At 37.5% G+C, this 11,939-nt stretch overlaps 1 protein-coding gene across 2 annotated transcripts; it reads right to left on the bottom strand.

The window, feature by feature from the left end:
* Positions 1-189: 189 nt before the first annotated feature.
* LOC131780695 (uncharacterized) lies at positions 190-10,115 on the bottom strand. 2 transcript variants are annotated; one of them, XM_066164354.1, is made up of 12 exons: positions 9,414-10,115; positions 8,808-8,915; positions 8,552-8,647; positions 7,672-7,869; positions 6,812-7,055; positions 5,683-5,816; positions 4,505-4,793; positions 3,931-4,143; positions 3,426-3,653; positions 2,817-2,919; positions 2,296-2,365; positions 190-1,384 (listed from the first exon to the last, which is right to left on the bottom strand). In XM_066164354.1, exons 1-12 carry the CDS (start codon positions 10,014-10,016, stop codon positions 1,280-1,282), a joined length of 2,391 nt encoding a protein of 796 aa, XP_066020451.1. In that variant the 5' UTR covers positions 10,017-10,115; the 3' UTR covers positions 190-1,279. The 2 variants fall into 2 exon arrangements, with proteins under 2 accessions (XP_066020451.1, XP_066020450.1); XM_066164353.1 differs by having other exon boundaries at positions 3,931-4,147; positions 4,506-4,793.
* Positions 10,116-11,939: the final 1,824 nt, after the last annotated feature.

The following is an 11,939-nucleotide window of genomic DNA, read 5'->3' as shown; positions in this document are numbered from 1 at the left end:
AGAAAATGGGTCTTAATGTAGCCTGCGTTGCTGGCGGTCTGCGGTTTTGGGCCCCCCAGACCGCGGGTGGGTAGGTTTCTCGTAGATTATGGAAAAAAATACATGCCCACGGACTGACAAAAGCTGCTCAAGGACAAATAAAACAAACAAACGAATAAGATTTTCTCCCTAAATGCAGAGAGCAAAATTCTTGCATCTTCTATAACTTTTCTAATGGTCCATCAAGAAAAAACACATCGCCTCTCTCTATTGTACACTCAGTATGAAAGGACGTACTTATTTTTAAACTCAACAATTTAGTTTTGGAGATTTGTAGTAAAACTTGAAACTTAAAAAATAACCTGTTTGTATGTCAAAAACGCACAGGTTGCTTAAATAGTAAATTTGACTAAAAAATAACACTGGGATAAATAATTGACAATTGTAAATAATAAATACATATCACTGAAAAGCAGCCTAGTCCACCTATCATAACGACGTTAATACATATATTTTTTTCTTTTTCCCAGAAAATTCAGTGAAAAAATAAATTAAAAGTAAGAGAATTCTGGCTTGTGCTGAGTGCGCTAAGGCGACGGGTCAGGCAAAGAAAAAAAATCGACGTTCTGCAATCGTCTCCTTCACAGCTGCAAACGCCGCTTTTTTCGCTTGCCCTCTCAATTGCTTCTGCAATTGTGTAACCTTATTCCTATTGCCCAAAAATGTTGTAGCAGAAACAACACGTTTGCCTCAGCGTAACTCGAGCTACGGTTGCTTCCTTCTGAAGGTTTCATGGCGTGATGTTTGCAGAATTCATCAAATTTACGGAGTGCAGAAATTTGAGTGTCAGTTTTGACAAAAGAAGTATCCTCGTTTTGTTTTCTCTCTTTCTGTATTTATCCATTTATTCAGTATCATAACTATACTTATATTTTGGCAATTCCGCATCTTTAGTCAACTTCTGCACCCGTGACATTTTTCTCTTGAATAAGTGCTTGCTTGGTTGGACAAGACACGAAACATTTCATACTTTATGTGATTGTTTGATTAGGGTTTTCCCGCGAGTTTAACGACCAATCACCGCCCCAAATTCTCGGGTCAACACTTATGGCGCGGTGCACTCGATTGGAGAGGTCCCATAGCTAAACTGTGCGACCGAAACATAGTCGAGGTTCAGACTTCTTGCACAACATCAACTATCAGTCAGAAAAGGTATTTATGACGATCTATGATGTATTAGTCGCAGACACATTACTCCATGGGTAAATCTCCTGTAAACAGAAGCATGTCGACAGCAAATCTATGCATCCAGTTTTTCCAGTGCATCTGTGAACTTTAACAAATCAAATAAACTTTCCAGTTTGAACTCTGCTTTAACTGACGCGTAAAAGAAATCCGGGCTTGTCTGCAACAAAGAGAAAACTTCGCAGTGAGATCTAAAGAAAATAGAATTAGAGTCCTATCTTGTGCAACTGCGTTGCGGTAGGCTGCATACAAATCGAAAATGTACTCTACAGAGCAAGAGAAAAGAAATGAAACTAATCAAAAAAGAAAGTTTGCATTACAATATCAGAACTTGTTGTCAAACAAGGGAAGACATTCCCTTAAGAAGCGCTTTTCGATTTAGTATCGTAAACTAAAACTAGATTTATCACAATGGCTGATCAAGCTCGAAGATGACCTTCAAAGCTTGAGAGAACTAAAAGAAAGTATACCTAATGAACAGAAGTAACCAAGGGGTAGTTGGTTCAGTTTTGCATCTGATTGGTTAAGTGTTCTGCACCCGTGTTCAAGTGTTCTGGACCAATCAGGAAGCATAATGAGGCAGAAACCAACGCTGTCCCCGATTACTTTCGATGTGGCTCTTTACTGAATCCTACGAAATTTAAACGTGTGATGGCACAACAAAAAATCCGGACGCGACTCTTTTCAGTGCGACGTGTTTGCTTACGAAAAGGAAATCCGCAGTGGATTTGCCACGAGTGAACTCAGGAACATGTCCGTTCACTCTGACGAAGGGCTAACGCTCGAAACGTCATCTTCCAACTCTTTACGGTGGCCAATTTACGTTGTCAACTCAACTGATACCAAATTATTACAGTTTATTTAGAAATTTATCCCCTTTATACATGTACATTATCCCTTGGTTACTCAAGTTTCTTTAGGGAGAAGTGCGTCGTGTGGACATAACTTATTTTTCGTCAGTTGCAGGAGAGGTTGCGTTTTATTAGTTCTTTACCTCGTTTACTGAGGCTTTCATTATCTTATCAATAGATGGCGTATGTTCAGACAAGAAGAGCAGTTAAAAGGACACACCTCTTTTCTGAGACCTTGAAGACGAAGCAACATCTGACCATCTAGTCGCTGGACAGCCTTTGGATCCAATCTGCGAGATTAATTGAGAGAAAGAAATTAAAATTGAAAGAAGATTCACGAACGAAGGATTAATTAATGGCACGCTTCTCTTCATTCTACTTAAGCAGAAAACTTCCAAACAACTCTAACAGCTGACGCACTTAAATCACCTACCGACAAGAGTATTTTAGATTTGGGATTTCGATATTACACATTTAGGTCGATAGCGCGCTGGAGTTTCTTTCTCGTATTCTTGCTTCTATTTAACGCCTTTTTTAATAGTTTGCCCCGATAAAATATGCAGAACTAATGCTTTAGTGAAAATGCTTGAATATAAAAAGCTGGGGTTCCATGCATTCCTAAATTCAAGCGATGAAGCACGAGCGATTTTGAATATTAAGGCCTATTGACAAGCAGACGAAAAACTCATAAGCCCCAAAGCAGTATGGCCAAAAAAACTATTTTGTAATTCAAATTCTAACCTGTTTTCCAGTCCAACTTCATTGAGCCACTTTTTAACATCGCCACATGTCCACGATTTGATGGAGGTCTGGGGCGTGGCATCAACACTATCCGAAATTGCGACTGTTATAAAATAAGAGTTAAATCATCACGACTAGTAATCAAATGATTGTTTACGACTAGTAATCAAATGATTGTTTACGACTAGTAATCAAATGATTGTTTACGACTAGTAATCAAATGATTGTTTACGACTAGTAATCAAATGATTGTTTGTGAGCATAGATAACCATAATAAGAGTCCTAATCAATCCAAAAGAAAAAGGATACAAAAGGTCTCCATTGAAAATGATATACTTGAAAATAAATTATTTAATTCATTAAAATTTGAGAAAAATGTCGGCTATATTGTCAGCCTTCACCTTTCCTTGCATCCCCTTCCTCTCCCCCCCTCCCCTCCCTTGATAAACATTAATTTTTTAGCCACCACTAACAGATTTTGTGATACTTTTCCTGTTTCATCAGTCCAATTTTCCAAAGTAGTTTTGACAATACGTATACACTATTTTGGAGTTATTCCCACTCGTTTCCAGTCCCTGTCTTCCAGATTAACGCCCACACCACTATACCTGGTTTAATTCCTGTGCCTTGACCAATAGGTTCCTGCGGCTCAAATTTTCCTCTATTCCCCAGTTCCCTTATGAGTGTGTCCAGGCTAGAGTCCAGTTTATGTTTCTCACTAAAGTCAATCCAGAATTTGGATCCCACAATGAAGCCCAGCCAACCATCAGGTCTGTATTTACCATCCATCATCAGAGGGATGACATCTTTGTGTAGCTGATATGTGTATTCTGCCTCTAAATAAGTTCGACAAAATAAAATATTCATATGTTATCAAAATATTACTAAGGTAACGTATCGTATTAAAGAATGAGCAAAGAAACAACAGCTGAGTGGAAAGTTTGATCCAACACATCAATCTATTTACCATGATACCGTGATGATTTGGCATTCCGGGGGCGAGATGACAATTCTCTTTTTCATAATTTAAGAAGTAGGTTATTATTCTAGATTATAGTTTCTGATGACAGCCTCACAAGAAGAATCATGAGTTGACTTCCAAAATTTCATTACCTGATCTACAGTTAGGACTCTCCTTGTATTTCTGAGACACACAGACTAACACCACACTTGCATTTTCCACAGCCTTGGCCATACTTTCCAGAGTAGAGCCACCCATTTCATCGATGTCCATCCAAACCTTGAAGCCGTCCGCCTGAAGTTTGTTTTTGATCTGAATCACGAGTTTTTGTACATCCCATTGGTAACTGATCATCACGTGCTTCGCTTCAAGAAAATTTAAAACGAAATTACAAAAAAGTCATAATTTACCACAAATAGGTACTCTTATCATTCAGATATTACTGAGGTTTCCTAAATGGGCAGGACTATTGTTTTCAGTAGACCTAAGAGTATTGATTGGCTTAGCCACGCAACAACACCCAGTTTAATGTGACAAAGAAAAGTTAGAATCTTTAAGTGCGCTCATAAAATGACAGTTACATAAAAAAAATGCTGTTAGTATAGGTATACACATGCTATGGTATAGGTTCAGGACTTTTTTTGTATTTCAGCGTGAGAAAGGCTGGTGAAACTTATATCATTTGTGAAGCTATAGTAGAGACTGACTGTTTGGGCGAATACGAACCTGATATTTGCTCCAATGTGACTGTTTGCTGTTTCTCTTCAGCGTGTTTTTCTTTGCCTTCGCATTCCCACAATGCACCAGCGGCAGCCCTCTTTATCTCACTATCCTCACTTGTGGTCAGAAGTTTGCGCAGCTCAAAAAGTGCGTAATCATCACTCCTAATCATCTGCCTATTTTCCTCGTCAAAAGCTAACGTCCAAAGTGTATTACAAGCATTCAGTCTCTCCTCATTCCCCTTTGCATTTTGAAGCATTTTAACCAGGATTGGAACAGCTTCGCATTGGCCAATCTAGAGCACGGATGGAGATGTACAGTTTATCTTATTAGGAATTAACACCAACTCGAATTTTAAAGGCGTGCACATGCTTTCCCTGAATGTTTTCAAGTTAAGCCATACCGAGGCAAGAGTTGAAATAACTTTTTCCCTCAGCGGCTACCGATGGTGTTGTATATACCGATGACGTCTGTGCCCGAAAAGGGGCTTTAAGACGAAACCGAGTAAATAGAAGGCAGCAAGAAGTCTTATGGGCCGCGGTAGACCGCTGCTAAACGGTTGTTATTTGAACCACTGCTGAGGTATACGTTGTCTAGAGTTTTCATGATTGATAGAAAAGATGTTTCGTGGGAGTCTACAATGTACTGCACAAAACGCTGGCAAAACAATCGAGCCCAAACAAAAAAGTAGAAAAAAAGGCAAAACATCCTGCGTCGTTGAAGCAACGATCCAACCACTAACCATGGATAACCATTTGTATAAAAAGGAATAAAGAGGACTTCCGATAGTGTTTCCTTAGAACCTCCGCTAAGATTGGATTCGCTGAGCTGTAAACATTATCATGTTTTTTGTTTTTGTTTTTTTTTTCTTTTTATAAACATTATCATGTAGCAGTAGTTAAGTAATTTACAGTTAACCGCTGAGTTGATAATGTAAATTAACCATAGTAAAAATTTTTTTGATTAAAGATGACTTTTCTAACGTTAGCCCTTCGTCAGAGCTGGACTGTTACAGCAGTCTGATCCTTACGCTTTCAGAATTTTCTTCCATTATAGAATTATCAATTCGTGACTTTCCTTAAATTGATCATTATGAATTTAGCTGAATTTCCCTTACATAAAACTAGGCACATAGTGGGTAACTGACCCGTGATTATTTTGCAATTGAACGTCAAAATCAATACCGTTTTCTTGTTATTATCGTTAACAGCAATTTGCGCCAGTCCCTCTGCTAGCTCCGATGCTGAGAGTCCCAAATATCTGTGACTGGTTGATCCGATGGCTTTCTTCAGTATAGTTGTAAGGAATTTGATTGGTCCTGAAAGAAAAGACAAGATATGGTCGTTTTGTGAATGAAGTTGTTTCGTAGCCTTTCTGAGCAAAGGAAAAGTTCTTGCCATACCATGGTGTTGAATCTTAAATTTAGAACAAATCAAGCTTGTTAAAATATCAGGGAAGGAGGCCTAGTCTAATACTACTCGTTTACAGACCACCTGCAGTCCCTGCTTTTCGGCAAGGTCCGTCGCATAAGTCATTGATTTTTCGCGCGAAGGACTTGTCCCAAAAGGAAGGATTGTTCGTAGTCTAAATCCTTCACAAAAAAGGGGAAAAAAGTCACCTGCAGGCTAAAATACGGCTTGTTTCATTTAATAATGACTTTGCTTTTTCTTTCCATCACAGGATCAACCAAGTGGACACAAGACAAGAAATGGTCAGAGGATAGTGCTGTAAAAAGTCTCATTATAATTTCTGTTTTTTTTTCTCCAACATAGAATATGCTATTACCTGGCTGAAATTCGATCATCCAGGCCTCGATTATCCGGATTTTTCAATTAACGGGATTCGTTTCTATGGTCCCATTTTTATGAATATAAATTAGTCACAATCGAGATCCGTAACAACTTTTTCCCATCATACAAAGCACATGTACTGAATCAATGTTAACGCTATTCCATTAGTGCAGCTTTTTGTAAATACTTTGGCAAATTTTGGTAATGATGCATAAAAGATTTGAGAGTCTCCATAATTCTTGCGTTATGTTGATTAAGTAATATCTATTTTGTTTAATTTTTGGTTGATTTATTTTAAAATTTTCGATTATCCGGACTCTCGTTTATCAGGACGATTCAGCCCAGTCCCCACGAGTCCGGATAATCGAGGTCAGATGGTATAGGGTTGGGCGAAGGTACCTGGATGCGTAAACTGAAGTGTCATTTGTCACCCAGTCAGCGGCACAGGCAAAGGGATGTGGAAAAAGAGTCTGCATTTTAAGGCAAAAAATGAATCAACTCTTAATCCCACGTATATATATACCTTCGTCAGCCATGATCAAATGATTGTTATCTTCATCAATCAAACAGGCCAATACAAGTAGGCTCTTAGCACCAAAAAGTGCCACCTCTGCCTTGAGAAGAGGAATAAGTATATCCAATGCCTGACAAGCAGCAAAGTTCATCCTGGTTGGCACACGTTTAGACAAGTTATGTAGGACTCCCAACGTCCTGTTTAGCATTTTTCCTCGCGATGAGTACTTAGATAAGTACTGGGTTTTGGGATTCTGTTGATTTCAAGATAAAATAAACAAACACACAAATAAACCAAAAAGTGAACAAATAGACAGTTGGCTGATAAAGTGTAAGCAACAGGTGGGTATTCCAGGCTGCTAACAAGCACAAGGAGTTTGAATTTTTTTCTTTTTGTCATTTTTCAGGTGAGAGATTTCAACGTAAGTGTGCGGTGAATGCAAAGGACAAGTCTTACCCCTTTCATTTATCATACATGTCTCCACTTGCCAGACAGACATACACAAGAAATACCTGTCTTACAGATTTCCTTGCTGCCAGCATTTACAAACAGCTCTGATACTTTCTGGGAATGCTCAATACCTTAACCCCTATAATTCTAGAGATCTGATGGCTAATTTTCACCTCTTGCTGTAATTAGTTACAAGATATTGGTGTTAGATCAAGATAACAACTTCTATCTGATAAGTTTGAGTATTATAATTGCCTGCTTATTGGTTACTGTATTGATAATATAGGAAGAAGTTACATGTTGATCACTTTTGAGTGTTAAAGGTTCATATTACATGGAATAAAAAAGGAAAAACAAAAGTACTCATGCAATAAGTCTTAAAGAGATTTAAAACACATACATGAGTTGATGAGACTTACCACATATTTTACATGATAACTTATTGTATCTTGTAGATCTTTTGTCATGTCAATGAGAATTTGAACCATCCCCAGATCACTGCATGCCAGGCAGAATGAATCGTGGAGGTCAGTAAAGTTCATTATTACTGCTAGCAGATGGTTTATAATGTCCTGTGACATCTTCAGTGCTGCCACTTTTTCTTCATCCTCTTCTGACTGTTAATAATTTTTGCAATTGATGAGTAAAAAATTAGGTTCATGAATCAGATAAAGTATTATATGACGATGCACTGGGAAAAAAACTCAATTAAGATACACATTTCTTCAGTGTTAGGTATCATGTTATTTTTAGCCAAAGGCATTTTATATACTATATTATACAATATAATATAATATATAATATATATTATACAATATACTATACAATAATATAATTTTAGATTGAATATCATAAAATTACACATCACATCATATCCCAAAAGGCACAAAGTCCCATGGAATTTATCAACATTAAAAAGGCTAAAAAAAATGTATAACAGAAACAGTTTGATCACTTCTAAATCATTGTGAGTCTTTTTACTGACATAAAATTGCACCAGACAACTGAATCCTGACTGTGATATTGTGTTTCTTTGTTTGCATTTTGCTGCATTGCCTGCCTACAGGGAAATCTTTCATTACATATCTTTCTTTGAAACATTTCAATATTTTAATTTATACTCTATGATAATTAAACAATTGTTCTAGAATTAATTATTACTCAGTGACAGTCAACACAAGAATTCTATATCTACTACTAACAGCTGTATATCGATCAGCATATCAATTATTATTACATGCATTTTAATAATAAATGATAATGTTAAAAATCCTCCCTGTACTTTCTATCAGTACTCACAGCTTTCTCCTCCTCATTTTCACCCTCTTGAACTGCCTTTGGGATTTCATCTCCTCCTGGTGGTTTCTGATCATTTACATCATTTGCTTCCTGATCCTGATTGAGAGTAACATCAGCCAGATCAGCCTACAACTTACACTGGACCTCTGTATTACAGCAAACCATGCTTACAGGGATATTTTTAGTCATCAATGACAGTACTCAAGTGAATTTTGATCAAAACATCACATAGCAGTAGAGGAGGTGATAAGCTGACCTCATCCTTGGTACTTGCTGGGGGGTCACTATTCCCTGTCCCATGAGTTTTCCCTTGGATCCCTCCTTCTTTAACTGGTTGAACATCTGGCAAGGTTCTGTCAAGGTTCTAGAAAGTAATTTGATAACACCAGAGAAACATATTTACATATATGTATGAGTCTGTCCTGCAAAACTGAGCTGACCAATCCAACATGAATAATTTGTAGGCAGGAATAAAAATATGCCAATAAACTGTACATAACTTCAATTTCTTGGTTAAATAATTAAGTCATTTAATTTGCCAAAAGACATAAAAAAAAGCATGTCGTATATAAAAAAGATGAAAAATGGAGAATACAAAACTATAGTTCAGAGCATAGAATTTACAAACCTTACTTGTAGTAGTGAAAATAAATTAAGCAACTCTAGTTTTTAGATTGTTGTCTTCTACACAAATGGAAGATCACCCTTATGGCATGTGTAAGGGGTAACTTTGATCAAGCACATATTAGTAACCTGACTGTTTTGCCCTTTCTTAAAATAACATTGTTACTATATTAAATAAATTCCCTGAACTAGGTTGTCAACTTCTTAGCCATTATTTATTTCATAGTTCTTAATTCACCTTGTTTTCATCACCGACAAGAGTGTCGTCGTTTGCCTCCTCCTGATTGCCTTGTTCTTCTTTCTCCGTATCCTTGCGAACATTCCTATCCCAAGTTGTTATCTCTGCGTAATTACTTCTACGATCAACAATTATATCGTAAACAAGTTTATGTATTCCCACAGCCAAAGCAAAATCTGTCACAACAGTTTTGTTTGATCTTTTCCTGCACTTTGAGTAAACATCAATTAAAGCTTTAGCATGTTCAAGTGACGGTTCTGTCAAAAGATTTCCATCGTAAAAAGCTTTATTCAAGGACTGGTAATGCCTGTTCGTGGAACTCAATCGTGTTTCAAGTTGAGGATCATTTTCGCAGAACGAAGATATGAGTATCTTTTCGTCGCCATCATCTTTGGTCATCTGTTCATTTTCTGCAGAAAAACGATCAGTCACGGGTTTTCCTTCTCTGGTGGTCGCGTCACATTCATCTTTCACATTTCCGTTGGCGGATTTTGCATCTTGGGAAAGTTTATTGCGACGCTCTTCAGAGTGGTATATAATCTCAATTGACCTTGCATGGGTTTCTATTGCCTTTCCTGTTGTCTTAGAGGCTCCACTTCCCATCGGTCATAAAACATAAGGTTATTATCTATCATTGAGAACACTAGACACTGATGATTCGCGCGAATTATTATTTGCGTATTGTAGCCGCCATATTGTTTGGCTTCAGTCACCCTGAGCAACCAAGCCTAAATTGTAATCGACGCAGCTGCGACAGTGAAGACACCGAGGTCAGACGTTTGCGCATGTTTAACGTTGTAATGATCATAAGCAACGAAATGGAAACAAGTGTACCCTTTTTTAAGGAACCAAGCGGTCTCAAACGAGTTACAAACAACCACACAAGCCAATAATTCACGGTGTTTTAAAAGCGTATAACCTTTTTCAATGCTTCGTTACTTTGTTACCATGTCGGATTTTTTGCTCACCGTTCGTACCGTAGCGGCTATAGATTCAAGCTACAGAGTCTTCTCAACATAACTAGAAACGTGGTTTCAGTTTTTCGCCAAATTTTTCTGTGATTCTTGCTTGACATATGCTCCCAGATACATCTAGAAGGTGGGACTGTTTTCGTATCCGACCAGCTTTAGCAGGAGGAAACAAAGTTGTCAATCTTCGACTGTACTGCCAAAATAAAAATGAGCTCGCATTAATTATGGAATTATTTTCTTCTTCTGCTTAGCAATAAAATAAGAGTCGGGCATCATCCATAGAAGAAAGCTATTCGCCCTTTATAATTGAAGACCCACTGCTGTTCCTCAACTTTACAGTAGCTGTTGTTGAAAAATAGCTTGTTTACAGGTGAGGTACAAAGGCAACAAAGCGTATAGCATGTGAAGACTGGAACAGTAAAACGTTCTTCTTGATCTTTTTCTTCCGACTTTGTCTCGTCAAATTTTGGTCTGACAATGCTTGTGAATTGTTTAGAGTAGCTGTTTTTCCCACGTTCAAAAAGAAATGGAACCCGTACGAAGAATTTAAGAATCGTTTCGAATGCTTCGATTATCTGGATCCATTCGCACGACTTTTTCAGCCCGTTTTATTTGAACGACTACATCATTCTTTTAAGCAAATTCTTTGACTTTATTTCTAGAAATCAGGTCAAAGATGACAGCTCTTTATAACACATATTGGCATCAACTTGTTAATTTTCTCCTATTGTGAAATTCCGACGAAAGTTTGTTTTCTTTTAAATTTTTTCTACCCCCATTCCCCCCCCCCCCCCTCTAAAAACCATAGTAGCTGACAAAAAACAGCTGGACAAATTAAAAGAGCCTATATTTAACATGACGTTTTAATAGCCTCCGCATTAAGTCAATAATTGAGCACGCTATTGTAAAGAAGTGACAGCTTGTTCACATCTATAAGCATAGCAATCAATTCTATTGACGCCCCCTTGAATTTTCCCAAAGCGAACATTATCCACACAGTTTACTTTTCTCAGTTTCGTTTTACAGTCGGCTCAGTTCGACAGTTCCCTGCTGCACCAGAGTCAAGAATACATCCAGAAGATCTTACATTTTAACCATTCTACAAAAGGTAAGCAGATGAAGAATGAGTAATCAAAATTCAAAGTATTTTCTTGTTAAAGAATGTGTATGTTCTAGAAAAGCAAACTGGTGTATTTGTATTAATAATAAAACTTGCGTGATGCTTAAAGGAATTAGACGTTAATGAGATCCACTTCGAGAGAAGCCTTGAAGTTGACAGCTTCATTATACTCCTTTTTTTCCTCATAGAGAAAAAATGTAAAAGTATATAGTGCTATTTGGAACAACACAGAGGTCGAAACTAAGGCACGTGCAAATGGGGTCAGATTCTGGCGCCAACCGCGTTCTACTTTCCGGGGAAAAAGCCCAGTGGAAATTATAAGAAACTACCGGTGTCATGTTGAAACAAATTACATTGTAAAAATGGAAACTTTGTGTTTTAAATTTTATCAGAAACCAAAATTGTGTAGGCTCTTAACTTAGTTAAGAGCGAAGA

This window comes from Pocillopora verrucosa, chromosome 3 (assembly GCF_036669915.1).
Source record: "Pocillopora verrucosa isolate sample1 chromosome 3, ASM3666991v2, whole genome shotgun sequence".
NCBI classification, from domain to species: Eukaryota; Metazoa; Cnidaria; class Anthozoa; order Scleractinia; family Pocilloporidae; genus Pocillopora; species Pocillopora verrucosa.
Note: the sequence above shows the minus strand (reverse complement) of the source record. Positions and strands in the feature narration are given on the sequence as shown.